Genomic DNA, 25,578 nt, shown 5'->3' with positions numbered 1-25,578 from the left:
CCTCTACCTGGCCCATAGGGTGGGTGCCTGCTGGTCCCTTTGGGGCTTATAAATATCCTGAGTGTTGTAGGGAGGCAGTGACCCCACTTGGGAACTGAACCATCACCGTGGAAGCTTCCAGGCACAGGTGGCATGTGGATACCTCTCAGCTCAGGCTGAGCTCCCAGGGTCCTGGGAGGCCTGCCCCTTGGAGGGTTCTGGAGTGGTCCCTGACCCAGCATGGCTCCTGGGCGCTGGCCCAAGGGTAGTATAATCACCCACCTCCAGCCCCTGGCACCCTTCAAATCATCACATTCAAGGTGTGAAATAAAATTCATATTTTATGGCAAGAGAAGAAAATGTAAACATAAACTTTTTTCTCTGCCCTGCGGCCCCTTCTCTCCCCCGCACCGTGCACTGTATACCTGCATTGTAGATCAGCAGCAATACCTGCTCAACTACAAAGCGCGACATTCTCCCAGCATCGACAAGACAACAAAAGACAACATTCCTTCTTGATCCCGTAAGGACGCTTAACTCTAGATTGTGTAAACTGTCAATAATACGTCATTCTGAAACAGGGAAGAGCCAATTCTGACTCCACGTTGGATCTGTTTCTTTTACTTTAACCCTTGCTTTTTGTTGCTTTTTTTATTACAATCATTGTCTATAGCTGTAAGCATACATAATGGCCTGCCACAGGGAACCCTGCCTCTCTGCCTGACTGTTAAAGTGCCTTTGTTCAGTTCACAGAGAGACACTCTTTTTTAGACTTTTTTCCTATTTATTTATTTATTTTTGGCTGTGTTGGGTCTTCGTTGCTGCAGGCCGGCTTTCTCTAGTTGCAGCGAGAGGGGATTACTCTTCATTGTGATGCACGGGCTTCTCATTGTGGTCGCTTCTCTTGCTGCAGAGCACGTGCTCTAGGTGCGCGGGCTTCAGTAGTTGTGGCACACGGGCTCAGTAGTTGTGGCTTGCGGCCTCTAGAGCGCAGGCTCAGTAGTTGTGGTGCACGGGCTTAGTTGCTCCGCGGCATGTGGGATCTTCCCGGACCAGGGCTCGAACCCGTATCCTCTGCATTGGCAGGTGGATTCTTAACCACTGCACCACCAGGGAAGTCCCCCACCTCATTCATTTTGAACACAGGATTCCACCTTAGAATGGACTCAAATGTTGTGATTAATTTCACTATTGGTGAGGATTTAAATTGTTTATCATTTTCTTTGACCACAGACAATGCTGTAATGAACAGGGATTTGTGGACAAAAGGAACAAGAACATTTGCTCTGCCACCTATTAAAACATATTATAAAGCTAGAACAGTTAGAATGGTGGGGTGCCATGGAGAGGACAACTTAATAAAAAGGAAAGCCTAGAAAATGACAATACACATGGATTTTCTATATCATAAATGTGACCTTTCAGATACATGGACGAAGAATGGGCAATTCAGTCAATGATGCCGGAACACCCAGGCGACTCGTTTAGGGGAAACATAAAACTGGCTTTCCGTTTCACATGCATATATTCCAAAATCACTACAACTTCACATGAAAAGCTTGAAACACAAAAAGAACCAGAAAAAAATATAACTTTGGACAAATGCAATTTTGAAGTGGGGAAGGGCTTTGTCAATTTGACACCCCAAGTGAAAGCATGAAGAAGTTCACCCGTAGATCTATCTGATCACTCAGACAAGTCTACATTGAATACATCCAAAAGCGTCACATACAAAATTAAGAGACAAACCACAAACGAGGAAAACAAATTTACACCATCTATGAAAGGCAGGAGCTAAATAGTTTTTAAAGCTTAATCAGAAAAAAGGGGACATCCAACACAATGAAGACCTTAACGGGTCAGTAAAAAAAATACAAACGCCCAAGAACTATGAAAATATGTGCAAACATGATAGTTCTCAAATAATGCAAATTAAAACAAGTTAATGCTATTTTTTTTTGCATATCAGAAAGGCAAAGATTTAAAAGAACCATGATCCCCAGCGTAAGCCAAGCCGTAGACGAAAAGCTCCTTGTACATGGCTGGTGGACATGGCATTTGTAAGGTCTTTCTGGAGGAAGGGCAACTGGGAGGTTTGGACTATAAGCCCAAGTGTACATGCCCTTGGGTCATTTTCCTTTTTCCCTTGTTGAGCAGTTCTTTCCAACTTTTCTGCAGTTGATGTGGGTTCTGGACTCCCCTCCCCTCCTGAATTTCTCCAGGTCCCACCAGCCTGGGTGTAGGAAGGACATCACTTCAACCAGGAGCTGGCACTGTCCACTGCTCAGGTCAGTGGCCTCTACAGGATGCAGGGCCTGGGGTCCTTGAGGCTCCCCAGTCACCTCTGTGAGACTAGCAGGGCTTCCTATGAGCTCAGAACAATGCTTCTCACACCATGCCCATTTCTTGGAGTGACAATGGAGGCTGGTGCTTTGCTACCATGTCTGGGGCTGCAGCGCCCGACAGAAGCATGCTGAGTCCAGGGCTGCTCTTCCAAGCCTGAAACCCCCAAGCCCTCACCCCACGCCTTCTGCCTCCTGCCTCAGGGCTGGAATCTCTTCCCCTCCCTGCAGTGGGCCACACCACAGGGTATGGCATGTGGGATCTTTGTTCCCTGAGCAGAGATCCAACCGGCGCCCCCTGCATTGGAAGGGCGGAGTCTTAATCACTGGACCGCCAGGGAAGTCCCTGGGCTGGAATCTTGTCGTGTGTGTTCAAGCCCGCCAGGGACAGACAGAAGTCCTCCATGAAACCAGACATGTCAGCATCTGAATAGGCTCTGACTGAGACATGGCATCTCAGAATAGGCTTAGCCCAGACCTCAAACTCACTCTAATGATAAATCAGTGGAAAGAGAAGACAATAGGAAAAGCAGGGAAACTGGGAAAAAAAGGAAAATGGGGGCAAATGAAATGGGTATGTGTATAAAGCTCTAATAATTCAGAACCTAAAGGAAGTGAATTTGAAAGAACAGTGTGTGTGTGTGTGCGCGTGCCTGTGTGGCAGAGGAGGAGGGAGAGAAAGAGGAGCTTGACCTTGCTGAAGGTCAAGGGAGGAGGTAGGTGGTTGACTTGTTTTTCTGATCTCCACGTTACAACATGGAAACTTCTCCTTGGCTTTGCGGAAAGGACCATGGAAGGGACCAGGGGCTGGCAGGAGGGAAAGGCAGGGCGGGAGGAAAGGCAGACCCTGTCCTTCTATTCCCCTCCCTCAACATCTACAGGGTCTCAGCGCACCTCCCCAGGCCTGCTGACATCCCAAGGGGGCAGTGACAAGTAATCCTGCTGCTTCAGGGCTTTGAAGAGCTGAATGGCCGGCACCTGGTGAATGGCCGGCACCTGGGGAATGGCCTGAGATGGGGGCTTCTTGGCCTGGAACACCTGGTTGAGGTCCTTGATCTCAGGACAGGGTCCTGGGGAGGTGGGCTTACTCTGGGGTGAGAGAGGGCCAGACCCTGGGCCAGGGAGGAAACAGTAGTCACCCACCTGCTGCAGCACGAGGAGCCCCTCAGGGGTTGGGGAGACTGAGAATACACCTGCCCGGGGCGGCCCTGGGCCCAGGACAGGACTGCTGGCTGCAGGAGGGGCAGGGCTGGCTAGAGGGGACTGGGGAAACTGGCCTGCGGTTGGAGGGAGATCCACATAGCCCTCGAACTCTGGCTTCAGTGGGGCTAGGGATCCAGGGGGACCATCAGCCAGTCCAGGACAGAGGCTGGGGTTCCGGTCTGAAGGGAGGCTCAGAGGGGGAGCCTGGGAAGGAGATGGGGCCCTTGTGGGTGGGGTGAATGTCAGCTCTGCAGTGGTGACGTAACCAGTGGCCACAGTGCCTTCCTCAGGACCCCGAGAGCCAGTGGGCAGACCTGGGGGGGCCCTGTCCTTCGGGCCTTGACCACCCACCATCACCTCAGGCTCAGGAGAGGCAGGGCCTGCCCCTGGCTCCAGGGAAGGGCTCCCCTCGGTGCCTGGGCTGGGCCTCAGGTCCGCATCCCTGGCTTTGCCCAGCCCCATCACCTGGGCCAGTGGGACCAGCTGCACCTGCCCCCCTGTGGGCAGACACAGGTACTCCAGGGACCCTGGGGGCTGCGGTTTCCTGCTCATGCCTGTCCGTAGGGGCCCCTGCTGGCCCACGATGTCCGGCAGGGAGCGGCTGTCAAGTGGCCCCAGGTAGGGGCCATTGAAATCAAAGCCGGAAGCCTGGCTCTCAGGCCTGCTTGCCGGGGTGGCCAGCTCTGGCGGGGGCCTGGGTGGCTGCTCCGTGCGGAGGTCCGAGGTGACCAGAGTCATGTCAGGCTCAGATGACGAGTCACAGGCATCTTTAGGGTCTTCTGTGGTGAGAGGTGACACCTCACTGTGCCCGATGTCTACAGGGGACGCCCTGTGGGGAGAACAAGGGCAGGGACACTGGCACCACCCTTGACAGACGCCTCAGCTCGCGCACAGGGAGCCAGGGGGTGGGATGGAGGCCGGGCTCCACCCAGAGCTCACAGGAAACGCAGAGCAGGGCGAGGTGAGGGAGCCGGCCGGGAACAGGAGACCGGGCGCTCCTGCAGCCTCCCTGTGGTTCCCCTCCAGCGCCGGCACTCTCCTTCAAGGTCATGCTCTGCCAGCTGCGGCCCCTCCCACCTCCCTCTCCTTGCCAGCACGCAGCGTCAGCGCCCAGCCTGGGCTCGGCCATGCCCTCGGCCTTCACCTGCCCCACCTGAAGCTTAGTGGTGAGCCGGCCGCTCAGGTGCTGAGGCCATGAGGTTTCGCAGATCCTCTGCCACCCAGTGGGACCAAGGCAGCGTGGCGTCTCCCTGGGCAGCAGGGCCGGGGGAGGTCGTCTGCTCCAGTCTCCGGCTTCTGGCCACGACCCTCCCTAAGCTGGGAATCGGGAAGCTCCTCCCGCCATGCAGCCAGGACACCTCTTGCTTTAGTGCAGTCAGCCTCCAAGGCCCTGTTCCCATTGAGCCCCAGTCCGAGGCCACCTCCCCTGAGCCCCGACGTGCAGGAGGGAGCCACCGTCCCACTTCCTAGGGGTCCCGCGCTGACACTCACCCCTCCGGCTGAGCGAAGCTGCCGCCCCAGAGCCCCCTGTGTGCGTGGCTCCCGCTGCCGACGACGCGCGTGCCCTGTGGGAGCCGGAGCCCAGCGCGCCCGTTCTGTGGGGAGAGAGGGCATTTGTGCCTGTGGGGTGGGGGCACCCCAGGAGGTGAGGTGGGGGGAGGGCCTTGAGGGTGGCGAGGGTTCAGCAGCCCCCAGACGTGGCGGCATCTCAGCATGGGCAGCAGCGACCATACCCTCCTGACCCCAGGAACACAAGGCCAGAGAGGGGCTGGGACTTGGCCCAGGGCCCTGGGCAGCAAGGACGGGCAGCCTGCGCCCACGAGGACGCCCATCTGGGCTGTCCCTGTCTCCATGCTCACCCCTAGTCTCCTCCACACTGGCCGTGAGACCCTCCCAAGGCCGTCCTGGCCCTACCTGCCTGACCAAAAGGCTCCCGCCCCCCACGTGCCGGCGCCCTCCCCGGTGTCCTCTCAGCCTCCCGTGCTGCACCCCAGACTCACCGCCCACGCCCCTCAGGTCCCCTCTCCAAGGGGTCTTGTCTCCACCCTCCACTCGCCTTCTGCCAGCAGTGGCCTCTCCCACCTGCCACCACCCTCCATTCTTCAGAGCTCAGCGCTGCTGCCCTGTCCTGGGGAAGCCACGCTGCTTCCCACCACCCCTCCTGCCTCCTATGTGACTAAGGCTCTCCTTGCGCCCCCCAGGTCCTGGCATCCCCACGCCAGCCCTCTCTGCTGTTCCACGTGAGTCCCCCCGGGCGGGGTACCCTGTGCATCGGAGGGGCCCAGGGGATCGCAGTGCTGGGCTTGCAGGGGCCGGCCCGGCTCTTAGAGCTTCCCAGCCCCTGACCTGGCCACATACCACCCCTACTCAAGGCCCACCGGAAGGGGAGGAGGACACGGGTGTGGGGACGTGGGCGCAGGAGCACAGCCAGCCCCTACCTGGAACAGGTGGCTCTTGCTCGGGTTGGGGATTTTCTCCTCCCACTTCTGGTTCAGCCTGGAAAGACAGCAGGGAGGTGACCGCTGCCCAAGACCTCAGGGCAGCTGCCTCGTGCTCATGTACCGAGGTGAAAGTAAAGCCCAGGGAACGGGCAGCTTTGACCAAGGCCCCACAGGGTGTGAGTTGCAGAGCAGAGACTAGAGAAAGTCAGCTGTGGGGTCCCTGGCATTGTCTGGGGCCCTGGGTAGCGCCCTCCTCCATCTTGGAGTCACCTTACCTGTACCCGTAGATGCCACAGAAGCGCAGGGACACGAGCAGGATCAAGGTGCTGATGACCAGGGTGAGCGCCAGGACCCACATGGGCAGCACTTCCAGGCAGCCAGGAGGAAACAGGAGCATTAGCTTTTGGGGAGGGAAAGGGCTGGGGGCTCAGGAGGTGAGGTGAATTTGCTGCCTTGGCATGCAGAGGGGAAGAAGAGGCCAGAAGCAGCCTAAGAAGAAGAGGACATTTGTCTGAGCCACCCACAGTGCTGGATTGCTGGCAGGACACAGAGGGTTAGATCCTGTGCAGTAGCTGGTGTTGCTGTAAGTGGGCAGTGACTGCAGCCAGAGGCAATCATAGGGCACTTCCTGAAGGAGGCAGCATAGAAGGTGGTCATCAAGAACAGGGAGGCCTGGAGAGGCCGAGACGGGGAAAGGGGTGATGGTGGAGGAACCAGAAGGTGCAAAGGCCCATCAGGGGCCCTCACGACTCTCCACTTGGCCTCAAGCCCCTCAGAGGCTGGGCACCTCCAGGACTCCCCTGGTCTCCTTCCCTTAGGTCCAGGGGCCCAGCCCTTCTTTCTGCTTGGTTGGGGTCCTCTTCCTCGTGCTCTTTCCTTGCTATGGCTGGCTGGGGGACCTTGCTGCCAACACTTATTTTTTTTTATTTTTATTTTTTTGCTGCCAACACTTTTTCCTCTCTCTGCCACCACCTCCTGGACCTTGTTCTGTACTTGTCTCCTGGTGGCCGCTATGGTGATGGTGACAGATGAATGAAATTAGCAAGTGCAGATTGAGGGAAGGTTGAGAAATCAGACCAAAGCTTTCCAATCCCAGGCCCCAGTCTGTAGCTCTTCATGGTAACAGAAAACTCGGGCTGGGTGCTCCCTGGGTAGTAGCTGCTACAAAAGCTAATGGAAGCATGGGAAGCATGGGCCATATTAACAGAGGGCTAAGGTCCAGGCTTAGGGAGACCTGTTGGTGAGACGTGCTCTCCTCTGCCCTCTCGAGACCTCACCTGCAGTCCGTGTTGCACACCAGGTGTCACTTTCTCATCCCTAATGACACCTGGCAGGGAAGGATGCTAGCCTGGGGTGGGATTACATCTCATGCCCATATCATCCCCGTCCTCTGCCCAGTGGGGCTGTGCCTGGAGGGGTGAGTGGGGGCCGGGAGGACATACCCCACTCAGTGTCCCAGGAGCTCTCCTCACTCCACTCGCTCCAGATCCCGTTGTAGCCTCGGGGGTCAGGTTTGACTCTCACTCTGGCCTGGTACCTGGTGGCAGGCTCCAGAGGTGGCAGGCACATGCTGTGGGCGTTCTGGAAGTCCTCTGTCTTGGTCTCCTGTGGGTGCAGGTGTGTGAGCAGATGTGCTGAGGTCTGGTGCACGTGGGCACAGCTGTGAAGCCCTCCCGCCTCAGTACCCCAGATTTTCTGCTACCCATCAGTCCCCAGCTTGTAGTCACATCAGATCTGAGGCAGCATCACTCCCACCACGGAGGACCATACTCCAGTGCCCACAGGCAATGCACCCCGTGACATATGACAACACCGAGGCCCAGAGACCGTGAGGAGTCAGTCACCATGTCCCCACTCAGCCTCCCAGCTCCTCCTGGGACAGCCTGGACCCTAATTATGGCCTTCCCAGGAGTGCAGTGCAAGATGACTGGACTCTGGACCCTTAGACAGATGTTCAGGAGCCCAGGGACCACTTCCAGCTCCACCACTGACACACCCCCTTCTGGCCTCAGTTTCCCCATTTCCAGCCTGAAGGTCTGGGGCTGGCTCCGAGGTTTCTGAACTGGCCTCTGTGGAGCCCCAGGCTCTGCCCACAGGCCCTGATGGATACCTGGGGGTGGGGCCCAGATACTGAGTCCCAGGCTGGAGCCCTGCGCACCCCGCAGGGAGCAGCTCCCCTCTTAGCAGCTGCACATTTGCATTCTGGATGAGATTCTCGCGAAGAAATGCCCCCTTTATGACTTTTGAAAACCCTTCCTCTGCCTGTCTCTCGTCCTGAGGTCTACAGCTCCTTTGCGATTCAGGGTCACGCGTTCATTTTGGTCAAGTTCACGTCAGCTCTGTGAGTCTCAGTTCCTTCACCAAGGGAAGGGACAGTGACCTGCTGACTGCACAGGGGCATGACCACCAAGTCCCAGTGGCTCCCTCTGACTGGGCACCTGCTGGGAGCCAGGAACCTGGCAGGTGGCACTCTCCCTGGTCTTTCTCGTTTCCCCCTTTCCCCATCCAGGCCACTCCTCAGGCACAGGCCCTCACCTCCCATGAGGCTGCTTCTTTCTTGTACTGGACCTGGAAGATGCAAGCTATGTGTTCATAGTTCATTTTTTCTTCTTTCCAGTGCAGGATGTAGCCGTCTCTGCCCTTGGTCAGGTTGAGGGTTGGAGAAGCCATCTGGACTGGAGGGAGGGAAACTTTTAGAGAACATCATTTCTAACATTCCTCCAGTGGAATATCCCTTGTGTTCCATGCTGGTCACAGGTGCTCTCTCCACTGACCCAGGACCCCAGGTTTCACCATCTCAGGGTCTTTGAAGCCCCACTTCACCATCTCATCTATTTTGACCTGAGCCGCCCTTCTCTTGGGAGATGCTGAGATACACTTGTTTTGTAGTGAAGTGACCAAAAGTATGGGTTACCCCTAGTATTTAAGTAGAAATAAAGTTACTATTAATTTTTTCTAATCTACAGTATTGGCAGAATGCTCAATCTACATGAATTATTTCTCTCAATTCTAACAGCAGCCCTATGTAGTAAATACACAATTTGTCCACTTCTCAGACAGAGAACTGAGCCCCAGAACGATCAGGTAACTTGCTAAGGACAAGCAGCTAACAAGCGGTAGAGACAAAGATTGCAACCTGGAGGATCCCAATGAGTAAGTAGTGGATTCAAACCCAGGTGACTAGGACAAACTGGCTGCTGTCTCTGACACACACTAAAGACTGGGCAGAAGAACTTGATCATCATGAAGCAATGCAGGAGAGTCCTTTGCATAAGGTCCTTGCTATGTACCAGGAATCAGGAAAATTAACCTGTAAGGAATTACAGTCCATTTGCATACGCGCTAGTCCCCAGTCCATTTGCATACGCTCTATGAAGAAGTAAATCATAGATCAATTATCTTGAAGACTGAAAATATCAGTCAGGGGAGGACTTTGGAAACCTGAAAGAGAAAAATCAAATAGGGAAAGAAAGGGAAAATTTGGTGGGACGACCAAGAGGCCACAGGCAACAGTGGGAACTTCAGAGCAGCTGCAAAGCTGGAAGGGAAAATAGAGTTAAAAGAATGAGGTCAAGCTTTTAATATTGATATTCTTGAGAAGATCAATTGCATCTTCCTTCATGTTATTGACCATTGTCATTGTTGCATTATTGCTACTTGAGAACTTCCAGGACCCATGGGAATCATGTTTGTTCAATTCGCTCCCTGGACTTTTCACTGAAAGTGACAAACATGAAGACTGGGCCCTGGGGAACCCTGAGTTTATACGGGTTACAAAGGAAACAGTGCTGTCACAAGACTCTCCGTGCAGAAGGCTGGGGGCAAACTCACTGTTATCTGAGCTCTTTATAAGTTTCTCTTCCGCTTTCGGTCGAACAGAGACAATGTACTGGCTGTGGTTCCTGGGGTCAGGCACGGGAATCTGGCAGCATTGCCGGACGTAAGGGCTGCTGGTCTTCTCTGTCTGCACTGGGGAACATTCTTCCTCCCTGAGGATCACGGCAAAGGTGAGGCAGGGGGAGGCAGGGCCACATGAGGGAATGAGACCTCCGGATGAACTGTGGCTTCTGCTGGGCCCCCAGGGGGCAGGAGGAGGTCAGGAGAGGGCTAGGCCTAGAGGAGCAGAGGGGACAGAGGCAGGGGACACTCACCTTGCACTGGGGCCGGACTTGTAAAAGAGGGTGAAGAAGACCGAGCTGGTCACCTCGGACCTCACTTCCCAGGAGCAGCGCAGCAGGGCAGCCCCGTCGAAGAAGCACTGGAGGTTCTGGGGCTGGGACTCATTCCCTGGGAGGGAGACAGTCCTTCATTCATTCCTTATTCATTCATTCCCTAGCCCTCAGTGGGCCCACCATGAGGCTCATCACAGAGAGATTATGGGCATTGGGGCCAAAAAGACCAGGGGTTGAACTCAGCCCGAAGGGCCAGCTGTGTAAACACAGGTCAGAGAGTGAATTCTGTGAGCCTTCACACCCCCCTGTGCAAAGCTGGGAGGGCATGTCAGATTCAGGGTTTGGGAATTTAACGCAATCACGTTGGTATGTCTGTGGATGGTGCAGCTCTCACGAAAACACAGATGCTCATATGCCATTGTGATTAAACTGTAATTGTTCCTCCACAGAAAGTGGGCAACAAACTGGGTCCCAGAAGCGAGTAAGATGCAGCCGCTGCCTCTGCAGAGTCACGGTAGGGACGGGGTGGGCCAGGGAAGTCACTGTGAACACATGGCTCAGAGCCTCCGTGGATCCCATGGTGCGGACCCCTGGACGCCTTCTGCCCAGGAGCTGTAATGAGATGCCCTCCGCACAGGGGGGCAGTGTCCCATTCCGACTCTGTTACCTGGCGGGGAGGCCCAGCGAACCTCTGTGCTCCACTGGCTGGGCCGTCCCGAGAGCCCCGAGCCCGGGGCCAGCCTGGTGCGCACTCGGGCCACATAGGTGCTGCTGGGCATGAGGTGCTGTGGCCCCAGGATGGCCCGGGAGGCGCTGGAGTAGATGGTGGGGGCGTCCTGGGGGAGAGAGGGGTTGCTGGAGCAGGGCCGGCTGGGCCAGGTCCCCGTGGGCGCAGGGCACAGCTGGTGGGGTCCCTACCTCCCAGGAGTCCTGAAGCCTCCTGTAGACCACCTCAAACTCCAGGCTGGACAGCCAGTGGCTCTGGGAACCCCCATGGGCCACATTCCAGGACAGCAGGAAACTGTCCCCAGCAGCACTGATGTTGAGGTCCCTGGGTGCGGGGGGCTGCACTGGAGGGAGAGGAAGGAAAGGGTCCCTAAGGGGCTGGACGACTGTGTGGGAGGTTCAGGGCCTGCATGGCCCATGTGTGGACAGACCTGGGTTCCAGGCCAACCACTACCGCCACGGACTGAGCGACCTCGGAGAGACCCCTCACCTCTGTGGGCCTCAGACCTTCATCTGCTGAATTGTGAGGATCCAATGTGCATGTGAATGAAGACGTGCAGATTGCTGGGCTCCATGCAAAGGGCTGCCAGTTACACTCCAAGTGGAGCTTCCTCCTGTCCCCACTGCCCATGAGGAGGTGTGTGTGGCCTCCTTCCCAGCAGAGGACGCTGTGACTCATGTTACTCCCTCTCCTGTCCACACTTTCTTATTTCAGTGTCCAGTGTCATCCTGCACTTCTCAGTGCCCAGCAGACATGTCTCCTCCGCTAGAACATTCTTGGACCCCTCCCCCAGGCAGAATCCCTTGCTCCTTTTCCTGCCCCACCATAGCCCTTTGTATGATCCTTATAGCCCTGGAGGATATAGATGCTTCCACATCTGCCCCCTCAAGTAGTCCAGGAGCTTGTGGATGTCAGGGGTGGGGTCCTGACCCCCTTGCCTCTCCCCAGGGCCTGAGATGAGTGGTTCATTGCATATGGGGACAAAGTGAATGAATCAATGAAGGAATAAATGAATGAGTACATGTAGGTCCACCTTCAGAGATTTTCATGAAATCATTCCATCACCAACAGCAGGCAGACACCTGCTGGGACCTACAGGATTGGGTGAGCAGAGTCATCCATGAATGGCATGGCTGCAGACTTCCTGAAGCTTCTATATCTGAATGCTGAGAGATGACTTTCCAACACAAAAAATTCCGTAAGGGAGGAACGAGATGTCAATATTCTATGCTGGACAGGGGCCAGGGCATGATAGAGCGTGTCAGAGCTGGAGCCTCAGAAAATTTTCAGCCCAGAATGGCAGATCCAGAGCCCTGCTGCCCCAGCCCCGGCCCCAGCAGGCATCACTGATCAATCATGCACTCCTAGCCCCCGAGCCTGTCATGCAGTGGGACTCCTTGTCAGCCTGGAGCCCTAGGAAGCTGCTCCCAACTGAACAGGCTGGGAAACCAATGGAAAACCTATGCATCCAACCTGAGAGATGTAGTCCATGAGCTCATTTCACAGGTGGAGGTGACAGAGGAAGTGAAATATTCAGATCCCCACATGTGTAACCTCAGAGCAGATAAGATGCACATCTCTCCGTTCCCCAGCACCTCAAGGCCTCCCTGATTCATTGCCTAAATGGTTTGGGCTAAAACTGAACTTCCCGCTCAACATATGCTCCAGAAGGCAAATGCCACACTGCCCTCGCCATTTCTAAGTGGTCCCCATCTCAACCATGACACCTGTCATCACTCCTAAGCTTCACAGGGCCAGGGACACTGATGGCTTGTTCACTGCTTTCCTGTATGTGGAAGTGTTCTATTGAAGAGCAGATTAATGAATGAATTGCTTGTATATCCTAACTTTGATTTGTATCCCTCCAATTTCCCATCCCTTGGCCGTACGGCAGTTGAATCCCTATCATTTCTCTCTGGGATGAGTACCTTAGGTCACATTCTGTTCTCCGTCCTCCCACCACCTCCTGTCGCCTGCCATCTACACTGTACATCGCCCACCTCTGACATCATCACACCCACATCTGATCATGACATGCCCTTTCAGTGGCTCTCCATCGTCTAGGTGTTGACCCCTAAACAACTCCTTTGCAGAGCACAGAAGCCTCTCCAGGTCAGGCCCCTGCCTTCCCTGCCCCCCTCCTTACCACTGCCCAATCCTCTTGAAGTTGATGCTTCTGAGACACAATTACTTGCGGTTTTCCCAACCTGCCTCGTCCTCCCGAGTCGCCCAGCCTTTGCACACACTCCTTGCTCTGCCAAGGATGCTCTTCCCACTCTCATCCCTCCCACCCTTCAGATCTCCCTACAAAGCTCCCTCCTTGGGGAAGCCTGTCCTGACCTCCCAGGGGCCCCTTGTCCACTGCCCCTCGGCACGTGGCACGCACCCGCCTTCAATAAGTGATCACACCCGACAACATCTGGTGTGTCCCGCCCTGTACGCTCTGAGCTCCACCGGGACGGGACCCCTTCTCATCCATCAGACACATGTTTTGAGACATTGTTTGGAGTGAATTCATCACAGCCTAACTCATCCCCTCCTCCAGGCAACAGCTGTGCTGCTGTGATGAACAGAGGCGGGAAGCAAAGCCTGGAGCCCCTTCCCCATCCGACACTTGCAAGGAGCAGCAGGTGGCCCAGGGTTTGGGATCCAGGACAATAAATTCAGACACTAGCATCTGAGTACCTAACCTTGGGCAAGTTCCTGCTCTCTCAGCCTGTTTCATCACAGCGGCCATGGCTCACAGGCCCAGCCGCTCCGCGGCATGTGGGATCTTCCCGGACCGGGGCACGAACCCGTGTCCCCTGCATCGGCAGGCGGACTCTCAACCACTGCGCCACCAGGGAAGCCCGATACTAACTTTTAAAAATGACCCCATGTTTATTTCAGGATCATTCTAAGCACAAATATAATTGAATTAATGTAATGAAAGTGCTGGTTGTATTTCTGTCTGAGGTACAGTTAAATGAAGCCCGACTATTTATATAAAGTAATCATCGACTCCCACCCAAGACCATTGACTTTCTTAGGCTCTGTGGACACGCAGCGCACACACTGGGGGCCGCGCAGCGAGGGCAGTAAGGGCATGACCTTCATCTCCAACATGCAGAGAGCACTCGGCAAGTCCGGCCCATCACTAGCATCATGGCTCATGGTGGCACTTTGGAAAAGTTATGTAATTGCTCTGGGCCTCAAATGCCTCATCTATTAAATGGGTTGTCACAGACGTTCCATGAGACCAAATTGATGAAAGAAGAAAGTTTGTATCTGACTAGGAAGGACTGTTCTTCTAGACGGGAAGCCTCAGGTCTGGAAGGCAATAACTTGGCAGGTGCTGGAGCATCTGGGAGGGGGTGGGTACCTTTGGCTGGGGCTCCTCACCTTGAACCTGACCCAATGCCTCCATCTAAGGAGACTGTATCCTCTTCCCCCAAGAACCAAACCCAACTCAAGCCGCTATCTACACCCCTTGAAGGATCTCCCTCCCTGGCCCATCTCTTGCAGCCTGGACACCCCTGTCCACACAGGGGACCACCCTTGGCCAGGGCCCCCAGGCCTCACCATGCTGACTCAGAGTAACGGTGAGCCGGGCACCCAGAGGCTGGTCTGGTCGGAATGAGAAGTAGTCATGGTCAGCAATGACAAAAACTTCGTAGGGAATGACACATATTCTGGGCACACAGCCGGGACAATGGCCATCGAACCAGGGCATGCCATCATTGAGATCGCAGGACACTGGCTGTGGAAGGCCCCTGTCAGGAGAGGATGCAGGTTAGCCCAGAGAGAAGAAGAATCACTCATTCACAAACATTATTGAGTGGTTCCCATGTGTAAGGCTTTGTTTAGGATCAGGGGGCCTGGCAGGGAACAAAACACACAAATCCCTGTCAACAGAGCTGACATCCTAATAGAGGGAGACACACATGAAACAACTGAAGAAACTAGGTCGTGTGTCAAATGGAGAACACTGTGCATAGACAAGTCAAGAAGGAAAGAGGTATGAAGAGGCCAGAAGGGCTGGGTTGGGGATATAATTCGAAATAAGGGAGGCAGGAAAGGTCTCTTAGAAAAGGTGACATCTGAGGAGATGAGAGAGGACTCCATGCGGATTCTGAAAGGGGATTTCGGGGAAAGGGGATTTCAGTGAAAGGGAACAGCAAGTGCAAAGGCCCTGGGGTAGGCACAGGTTTGGAGTGCTGTATAACTAGGCAGTTAACCAGTGTGCACAGAGTAGAGATGTAAGGGTGGGAGGTCTAGAAGCCTAGTTGTGGGAGGTGATGGGAGGCCAGTGCTCAAAAGGAATTTAAGGAAATATGATTATTTTGATTTCACTGGAACTGGGGAAAATTCAGAGTTATGAGCAAAGGAGTGACATTTTGGCATGCTTTGAAAGGATTCCTCTGGCTCCTGGGCTGTGGATACATTGGGTCGCAGGGGGTGGCAATATTGGAAGGGGAGGGACCAGTTAGGAGGCTTTTGGGCTATCTCAGTGATAAGAAGTGTTTGGAACCGTGGCGTTAGCCAGATTCACATTCTATTTGAAGATAAAGTTGACAGTATTTGCTGATGGATTGAATGCTGTGGTGGAGAAGGAAAGGAGGGAAAGGCGACTGAAAAACAAAACAGTGGGGACTGTGGTGGCAGCGATGTCCTTGAGCAGCAAGACCAGGTGGGACTCCAGCTGCAGCCTCAGGCAGCCCTGGGACAGGACAGATCCTGCAGGGCGGGGCCAGGAAGGCGGCAGACGTGTGAGGTGGAGGGCTAGGGGTCGGGGTGGGAGGATCTGTTGTCCCCGAGCAGAAGGAAGTAGGTCACAGCTAAGGGTGGGAGGTGGGGTGGGGGCTGAGGACAGTGGACAAGGAAGACTGAGGCTCCCGGGAGGGCAGGAGAGAGAGCGGAAGGGCAGTGACGCTGTGGGGTGAGAGCGGCTCCTTCCCAGGGGCGGCCTCCAGGGCACACCCCAGACCCTGTGGTGCCAGCTGTTTCATTATTTCTATTATGGTGAGTCAGACTCTCACCAAATCCCAGAATGGTGGGAGCACCTTCCCGAATGGGGTAGGCCCGGGAGATGCTGTGAGGAGAGAGGAGAAACCGCCACTCTGCAGGTGGCAGGGCCCGGGGGGCACGTGGAGCCCTGCCATGCAGGCTGGACGCAGGACACTGGTCCCGCTCAGGCCACTTCCCCACCGTGTGGCCTGGGGGAGGGACCTCACCTCCACGGCCTCGGTTTCCTCATCTGTGAATTGGGCATCATATCCCTGCCCGCCTCACAGGGAGGATGAACCGAGATCGATTTCTGCCTGGTGATCTTGTTCAATTGTGACAAAACAAGAGAAGATTATCACCATCACCATCATAACAACGATATTAACACAGGAGGCTCTTCCCCCAAACCTGATGTCAGACACCAGCCCGCGGGCGTGGCAGGCCGCCTGATGGGGCAGCAGCTCCTGGGCAGGGGCCTCCCTGCCCCGACCCCCGTCCAGCCCCGACCCCGGCACAGTCCCCACAGCAGAGGCCCTTCCTGCCCTCCGGCCCCAGGTCCGGCCTCACTCGCCTGTTCAGCCTGCGGTGGAGGGTCACGTTGACCAGCCGCTGGGAGTCCTGGGTGTCCGCCCACCTGCAGACGATGCGGCTGGTGTAGTCGTTATAGCAGCGCAGGGTCTGCAGGGGGAAGGTCCCTGACAGGGGGAGGCAGAAAGCGGGTCACACCTCTCCCCTCCAGATGTCCCTTGTCACCGCCCCTCCCAGTCCCTCCTCGTATGTGGCACTGGGGAGGAGTCTCCCAGAGTCCCGTAGAGGCTCCTGGAGGCCAGACAGGTCCCCAGGAGCCCTGGGCGGGGCTGGGGGCTCTGCAGCTGTGAGGGTGCCAGCCGCGGACCCTCCTGTCTGCACAGAAACACATAGGCTAGTTGATTCACAGTGTATGTCCTGAGTCCCCACCTTGCCCTGCTCCTGGAACAGGGTCCCTCCCACCCCAGGGTGGAGACATGCATCAGGCACATGCCCTGTCCCTGGGCCCCTGGGTGCCGCAGCCTGGGAGCAGAGGCACAAACCCACCCCTAAGGGGCAGTGTGGCAGGGCCTTACTCTGGGACGTCCCCACCCTGCTCTCGTGGTCAGCTGCTGGGAAAGGGAGCGTGGTCTCCAGGGTTATCAGGGGAGCCAAGCTCTCAATGAACCCTTGGGGAGGGGGGTTCATGGGCCTGAAGAGCCCGGGGAGCATCTCAGCAGGGCCTCCAGGCAGGAGGAGAGACCCCCCAGGCCGAGGGTCCCCAGGAGCAAAGGTGCCGTGATGGGAACTGGTTGAGGCCGTCTAGGTGCCGATGTCTGGGGGCGAGGGAGGGTCAGAGAAAGGACTGGAATGGCCAGCCAGGAGGTCAGAGGCCTCAGATGCCGCAGTGAGAAATGTGGGCAGAGAAGCCACACAACTGGAGAGGGCCTTCACAGGAGGCCAGAGAAGAATGAGCGGGAACGTGGGAGGAGGGAAGAGGGGACTCCAGGGACGACCAGGAGAGAAAAGAAATAGCAGGGGTTGCGGGGGGCAAGGAAGGAAGGGAGGGAAGGCTGGAGCGTAGGGTCTGGAGCTTCCTCGGGGATGGGGCGCAGCAGTGAGAAGGCGGAGGGAGAGGGGGAGGGAGCGATCGGGCTCACCTTGGGCCCCTGCCACGCAGGGCCCCCAGCAGAGCAGCAGCAGGGCCAGGGGGAGCAGCCCCCGGGGCAGCGCCATCTCTGGAAGAGCAGGTGGCTGGCTCAGGTGGGTCCAGGCCTGGGTAGGGTCTGGACTCCTCACTGTTCTAGAATCTTGTGTTCCTCCCCAGCTGGGAGCCAGGCCAGATCCATGTCCTCGCCTCTTGGGGATCCTGTCTCCAGGACCCTGCCTCTTCTAGGCCTGCGGAAGGAAGCATCAGCCCTTGGGACTCGGCCCACGTGGTGGGGTGGACCCAGGAGTGGCCCTGATGCCTGGGCTCCAGCTCCCACTGCTGCCTCAGCCTGGCACCTGGGACAGTCCCTTCTCCTCAGCCTCAGTGCCTGGGACGTGACCGTGAGGGAGATGCACTTAATGGCCTCTGAAGATGTGGGTTCCCACTGGATCGCACATTGGGTACCCAGTGCACCGGTGTTGAGAAAAATCTAAGAGGGAGGCCTGGTATTTGATTTGTCCCCAGGTCCCCCTGGTACTGACCCACATCTGCCTGGGGGAGTCACTGGGTGTTGGGAGTGTGGTCCTCCTCTGGATGTGAGCACATGCACGCTCACACACACACGCAGGGGCCGGGGACTCTCCCTGCCCTTTTCCATTTACCTCACTCCTCCCACACCACCCCCTGAAACGCCAGTTCCCTTTTCTCCGCAGAAGCCTGGGGATCTCCTTTTTTCATTTCATCCAGCCCTGGGAAGTACCAGGAGAGTAGAACAGAGAGGACTGTGACTCCTTTTCTGCCCATAAGATTGTCTAAAACTTCACTCAAGCTGTACACATGCACACCAGAAACTGTCTTGCTGGGAAAAGCATGGCCCTGGGCTCAGCCAAACTGACTTTCAACACAGGCTGTGCCCCTCCTGTGCACAGGCTGACTCACCAATGCTCCCTGAACCTTGCTCTCTGCATCTGTGCACAACCCAACGTATCTCACATGGTGGTCATGAGAAGAACCAAACTCAATGATGTTTACAGGGTGGTTAGTCCAGGAAATGCTCAGGAAGGAAGCGTGGGTTTGTCTGGAGCTGAGGGACAGTATTGTCCACTTCAGGTCCTGCAGGGGCCAATGCCATGGCAGGCTTGGGAGAGTCTGTGTGAGCTGGGGCAGCTTGCTCTGCCTACCTGTAACTTGCCTAAAAACTCAGAGCTTCTCTTTGGGTCTTAGCACAAATGTTAATATTGCACGTGTAAAGAGGTCAATTCATCTGAAAGTCAGTTATAGGTTTAACACAATTCTAATCAAAAATTAACAAGATTCTTTTGTGTGTGGGAGCTCAGAAGAAAAAATATATGTATATATGAGGACAGTTAATGAGATTTTTAAAAATAAGGAGTCTCATAGAAAACAAGCTTATGGTTACCAAAGGGCAAGTGGGGGAGGGATAAATTGGGAGTATGGGATTAACAGATATACACTACCATATATAAAATAGATAAACAACAAGGATTTACTGTATAGCACAGGGAACTATATTCAATATCTTGTAATAAACTATAATGGAAAAGAATCAAAATGTGTTTTCACACACACACACACACACACACACACACACACGATAAATCAATGGACGTACTGACCAGACAAACTCTATTTCACCAGAGAATGTACTCTGTGATGAAGAAGCAACCACAAATCAGTGTGAAGTGATGGAATAATAAAAAGTGTTGAGAAAATTGAATAACAACATAAAACATATCAGCCTAAATCCCTACCTCCCACCATTCTCCACATATCATGTCAATGAAATGTATGTAGTTAAATCATATGAAACTTGCAAACCATAGAAGTGAATCTCTGAACTATTTAAGCTTCAAAGCACTAGAAGAAATCAGAGAGACAAAGGCTGACAGAAGTGCATAAAAGTGAACTCTTTTGTATTTTATACAAATAACTGAACCATAAAGCAGAGGACAAGTTGCAAAATAAATGTGTTAGAAGTATGGAGAACAGGTGACTACCCTTACACTGTAAATAGTTCAAGCAAATTAATGACATCAAAGGACACAAGTCTAAAAGACACATACAAGCAGAGAATACATATTAGTGGCTAACAATTATAAAGTGCTTACCATTAGCCAGGCACTGTACTAAGGGCTTTACAGATGTTAATACATCAACGTGTAGGTTAAAATCTCCACTTTGTAGTTGAGGAAATCGGTATAGGGTCCGTGATCATACAGCTAGTAAGGAACAGGCTGACATTGAAACCCACAGCAGGTTGGCTTTAAAGTTTATGTTCTTAACCACTATGCCAATAGTGGTTGTATTTCCCAATTATTGGTATCATATGTGTCTATTCTGACATATACTGACCCAGTAGACATTCTACAGACATGCACAGATACAGCAAAGACAACACAAAACTTTAAAACATCTTAATTAACATCCTCAGGGAAATTTGAGAAATCATAGGCATTTAAGAACAGACTGCTATGCAAAGAACAAACAGAGTTCTTGGAATCTGAAGGTATGAGATCCATACAAAACAAATGAACAAACAAAGAAACAAGCACCACAACTCAATAATGGGCTAAATCACAGAATTAACACTATAAACCGTCATGTTACAAAAGTAGTTATTGAAGACAGCAAATAAGCAAGGAGATGGAAAGTCTTAGAGAAAAGTTGAGACCTAGAAAAGAAATCCAGGAGTTCCAACATCTAGAAGCAGAAGACAGAGAGAATTGAGGGCAGGTATGGCAGACAGTGGCAGCTACCTAGATGTCCCTTTCCTCCTTGGTAACAGAAGCTCAGGTTTTAGCTAGGTTTATTGCTGCACAGAATAAAAGATTATATTTCCTATACTCTCCTATTGCTAAGTGTGGTCATGTGACAAAATGTTGTCCAAGAAGATGTGAGTGGAATCATTGGGTGTGCCTTCCGAGAAAGGCTGCTTGAAGGAAGCTGGCTGAGGTAAGAGGAATCCATTTTTGTCCTCCTGCTTTTTTCCTTTCCTCCAGTCTGCAATTTGGAAGTGATGGCTGGAGCTCCAGCAACCATTTTGGATTACAAGGTTATCTTGAGAGTGGAGGTCATATGCAACAGAAAAAGAGGAACCTCAATTCCTCTTCTCACTGTGAAACAACCATACCATTCTGAGACTGCCTACTTCTGAACATCTTCTATGTGAGGGAAAAAATTAACTTCTATATTATTATGCCGCTGTTATTTGGGGATTTCCACGTGCAACCAAAGAGATACACTTGGAAACAGAAGAAAAATTCACAGGGCTTTAAAGGAGACGATAATCCACTAAGTGAAAAGCAAGATTCATTTTTTTTAATAGCACCAAACTCAGTCACATGCTAATGAGCTTTCTGTCATCAAAGAGTAAAAGGGTAATCCTAGAAGCTTCCAGAAGGAAAGAGACAAACAAACAAGTTATTTTCAATGAAAAAAGATCAGGTTGGCAAGATTCTGTCACAAGTGACCTGGAACTCTAAATAGATAGTAATGTCTTGAAAATACTGAGAGGAAAATATGTTTTAACCTAGAATCTTAAAAAGTCAAGCTTATTTTGAAGTTCAAGGGCAAAAACCCACAATATTTTGGAAATGTAAGGACAATGAAAGCTTTTCAGATGTTTTCTAAGAAAATTAGTCCAGTGTGGATTTCAGAAAATATAAAAGGTCCAGGAAAGAAAGAGAGCATGTGATACTGGAACCAGTGTTGAGAGAAGAAACCAATAAGACTTACAGTTAAGTAAAGAAGAATAGTTACTGTATAAAGTGAAAATAAATAAATATGGTAACAATATTGAAGTAAAACTAAGATGATTTTAACATGGCAGTTGGCTGTGAGGTTAGGGGTGAAAAGAAGAGGAGAACTGAAAACTTGCTAAGGATCTTGTCTGGTTCTGGAGGAGCGTATATATTCTAAGTAAGCCCAAATGCTGACGGAAAATATAAGTTAAATATGTGTGTTTAAAATGTAAGGGTTAAAAATCACTAAGAGTGAGGGGTAAACATGGGAGCAAGAGGATGACAAGGAGGGGCAAAGGAGAAGGAGGGAGAGGGAGAAAGAGGTGAGAAAAGCCAAAAGCTTTCTCACTCCAAATAAAATAAACATGTACACAAAAATTCCCAAACTCATGAAGAAATTTAATGGTAAAAGTAAAAACTGGAAAAGGAAAAAAAAAATCAAAGCACAAATTCACTCCAGACAAAAACAATTTCATAGGACAATCTGACAAAGACTTTAAGAATGTATCAACTCTATTCATGATTAAAAGAAATAGATCAACAGATTAAAAGGAAAAAAAGGATAAGTTTACCTTGACAGTTGCTCCTAAATTTTTGGTAATACAAAAGCCATTCCTGATTAAACAAAGAAATAAACCTTGGCAAATGAGGAACTGAAGGGAACATTGGCATTTCTGGGTATGTGCTAGAAACCTGTGGCAATATCAGAGTCAAAGGGAAATGTCAGCGCCCTCCCAGTTAAAGGGACGAAAAGGAGAAGGCTGCCTGCTGTTGTCATGACCACTATTTGGGGGTCAAGGGGTCAATCCTTCCCAAAATAATCCTTCCCTTAGTTTAGATTAAGACTAAATTAAGAGTAAATTAAGACTCCAAAAGGATTTTCAATTGGCTTAACAAACTGATTCTAGATTACAACAAATCAAACATGAGGGACTTGCTCTATTAGCTAGAAAAATAATGAGTGTAATAGTAGACAGATGGTTATTTAAGGAAAATAACCAAGTAGGAAGTTGGGAAGTAATAACGGAATTTCAAATCCCAGAGGAAAGCATGGGTTGCATACTCATAATTAATGATATTGAGACAATCAGCTGACCTTTTTTTAAAAGTTAGATTACTACTTTACATATTACCCACATCTCCAAATTCTAGATGGATTAAAGATTTAAAAGTCAAAACTAAAATGATAAAAGCATTAAAAATATTTCTTTAATCTTAGCGGTTGAATAAGACGCCGAATCCAGAAAGCATGAAATAAAAAATAATGACAGATTTGACTTAAGAGCAATGAGCACATTTGCATACAATGCAAGATATCTTAAACATGTCAGATAAAAAAGACAAATGATAATCTGGAAGAATATATTTTCAACGTATATAAACAAATGGTTCATATACATAATAAATGGAGCACTCCTAAAATTAATACATAAATACAATGAACCCATCAAGAAATGGAAAAAGGACATTTCCATGCACGTCATACATGGAATCCAAATGGCCATTAAACACATGGAAGATACACAACTTCACCCATCACCAGGAAAAGGACGTATCCAAGCAAGAACCAGATACTTTTCATCCATTACATTGGACACAATTAAAAGATTGTTTCCCTAAAGAGAAATCAGCTTTTTTATGCACGACTGTGAGGTGTATGTTAGTTCAGCTACTTTGAGGGTGGTTTGACAATATCTATTACTAGTCTGAACGTGCAATCTCTTGCCCAGCAATTCTGCTTCTAGGAATCTGAGCTGCAGAAATAGTTTCACAGGTGTGGAAAAATTGGAAATCGTGTAAGGGTCTAGCAACATGGGATTGGGTAAATTGTGGGGTGTCTATACTAATAAATGCTATGTATCTCTTGGGGCTAATTTATGAGTTAAATCTCCATGTATTATTCTGGAACGTTGTCCAAAATGTAATATTAAGTGGAAAACTAAGTCATAGGACAATATGTATGTTATTATCTCATTTATGTACCCCCAATTTTTAACAAAGAAGATATCCATATATTTACTTGGTTAGTGTTAAATACGTTCATTAAAGAACTCATGAAGTATCCTGTAGTATTAGTGGATATAGCACAACATAAGTAAAACTAATGAATGAAAAAAAGGGTGACCAAAAATTAATAGGAAAGGTTTTACTCATTATAAAACCATTAGAAAACAGGAAAGATGTAAGTAGAGAAAATTAGAATCTGTTTATACAAAAGTGTAACAGTGGGGCCTTTGAAGACTTAACATCACACATTTGCAACTTGTCACTGGAGCCTGTCTGGCGAGTGTCCACAGGCTTGTACCCCCCTGGGGACCCACAGAAACACCTGCCCTCCCATCCACAGGGCAAGTGCACACACCTGCACACATCCGGATGCAGACACCCCCAGACGCTCCCCACTCAGCCAACACACTTCAGTACAGGGCATCCACATCTGGGCCCAAACCCAATTAAGCAACAGCGTGTCAGGGAGGAGTGTGACCGTAAAGAAAACATTCTTGGACGGGGGAAGACAAGTCTCTAAGTAAGTAAGGGACTGGGCGTCTTCTTATCTTCCAAAGTGAGCTTCTCAACCCGCACCAAGCTCTGGGCCTGGCCACAGCAAGGCTCCCGGCTTCATCCTCTGTCTCCCAGTATCTCTCCATCTTTGTGGACATCCACATATGCATATGCGTATGCTCGCGCGCGCACACACACACACACACACACACACACTCTCTCTCTCTCTCTCTCTCTCTCTCTCTCTCTCTTTGAACCAGGATGTCAGGAACTATCAGTGCTCTCCCCATTCCAGACGTGAGACACAAGCCCAGGGCAGGATATTCTCACTGCCACCAACACCTTTGTGACAACTTAGTGACAAAGCAAAGACAACGGTACACAGGGGTCTGACTCCCAGGCCTGAGCTCTCCACCGCCCCAGGTATCTTCTCTGCTGCCAGGACAGCAGGATCCTCCAGTGAGGCCTAGGCCCCCCGAAGCCCTTCATACAACACCCAGGCAGGTCGGCCCTCACTGTCTTCTCGTCCACTGGCTGCCTAGGAGTCTGGGTTCAGGACTTCCCAAGAGACCAAGCGCTGACCTCCCAAGTCCTCAGAGCACACCTGTGCACTCAGCACCCCCAGGCTCTCCCTGTCCTTTCCATCCCAGGCTCCTACACTCCCCCTGCTCCCCACCCTGCCCTTTAGCCTACCCCCAAAGCCGGGCCGTACCTCTTTGCGCTGGGACAGACGGACCTTCTGCTGGAGTCTCCAGGCGGTAGCCAGCCAGCTTCTCAGTCTTCCTACTTACGCTGACGTCATTAGGAAACAGAGAAGCTGAAAGAGGAAGCGGTGCTGGCCTGGCCTCTTTCCGTACAAGTGACTCTTTAGGAGGCTGCCCAGCTTCTTAGAATTGTGGACACCAAGATATCAGTTTTTTTTTTCTGAGCCTTACTGACTTTGCAAACGTTGTTCCTTCGGCCAGAATTACTTCTACCTTCTATCCTTGGTCTTTGTGTAAACTTTCACGCATCCTCTCTCAGCTCAATGCAAAGTTCCTCCATGCAGCCTTCCTTGACACCCCCAGGGGGATACCGGGGGAAGTGGCTGCAATACCCAGAGCAGGTGAGAGCCCAGAGCCGCAGGGACCTGGACTCCCACCGCCACCTGCTCAGAGTGTGACCTTTTGCAAATTACCTGCATGTAACTTCACCAGGGTCCCGGAACCACCTCTGTGACTTACAGGCATCTGCAAACATCGAAGGGCCATGGAAATGTCCCAGAGCAAGACCTTAGCTCAGAGCCTGGGGCGCGATAACCCTAAGTGTTAGCTGCTATGATTTTGATTCCCCTGGGGTCCCTTTGCCTTGCACCTCCCTCCCCCACTGTCCCACAATCCTCGGGGCTCACAGCTGTCTTTCCCCAACACTGTCTTGTGGGGCTCCCTTTCTCTCCCCAGTACCCAGCTTGTGCCCTGGCACTGATGGGGCCCTTAGCGACTGTGTGTGGAACGGATGAATGAATGAATGAATGAACGAATGACTCCCTGAGCACAGCAGGGCCGGGGTTAAGGCCGAGAGAGTGTGGCATCCCCGTGGGCGCAAAATTTCAGGAGACACCCAAATACTCAGTAATCAAGATAATATTTTAATACAATATTGTAAAACAATTTTTTAAATCCATGATGAACAAAATATAAAATTTTAAACGAAGACAGGCTTGGTGACAGTTCACGCTGAGCCATACTGGAGTCTGGCTGTAGGAGGAAGCAGTATCTTTTCTCCTGAGCAGAGACACAGTGACAGGAGAGAAGAGAAATGAAGGAAGA

The 25,578-nt window shown here is 51.9% G+C and overlaps 1 protein-coding gene across 1 annotated transcript; it reads right to left on the bottom strand.

Annotated features, from left to right (window-relative positions):
• Positions 1-302: 302 nt before the first annotated feature.
• Positions 303-24,605, bottom strand: CSF2RB (colony stimulating factor 2 receptor subunit beta). The gene is made up of 14 exons (XM_022596621.3): positions 24,483-24,605; positions 17,518-17,755; positions 16,422-16,545; positions 14,426-14,616; positions 11,056-11,207; positions 10,805-10,973; positions 10,117-10,252; positions 9,797-9,954; positions 8,501-8,640; positions 7,408-7,570; positions 6,241-6,331; positions 5,963-6,020; positions 5,016-5,119; positions 303-4,353 (listed from the first exon to the last, which is right to left on the bottom strand). The coding sequence occupies exons 2-14, from the start codon at positions 17,591-17,593 to the stop codon at positions 3,207-3,209; spliced, it is 2,709 nt and encodes a 902-aa protein (XP_022452329.1). The 5' UTR covers positions 17,594-17,755; positions 24,483-24,605; the 3' UTR covers positions 303-3,206.
• Positions 24,606-25,578: the final 973 nt, after the last annotated feature.

This window comes from Delphinapterus leucas, chromosome 11, assembly GCF_059928025.1.
Source record: "Delphinapterus leucas isolate spDelLeu-1000000601 "Yukka" chromosome 11, BTC_Dleu_Yukka2, whole genome shotgun sequence".
In the NCBI taxonomy this organism is placed as follows: Eukaryota; Metazoa; Chordata; class Mammalia; order Artiodactyla; family Monodontidae; genus Delphinapterus; species Delphinapterus leucas.
The sequence above is the reverse complement of the archived record's forward strand: the minus strand, read 5'-3'. Positions and strand labels throughout refer to the sequence as shown.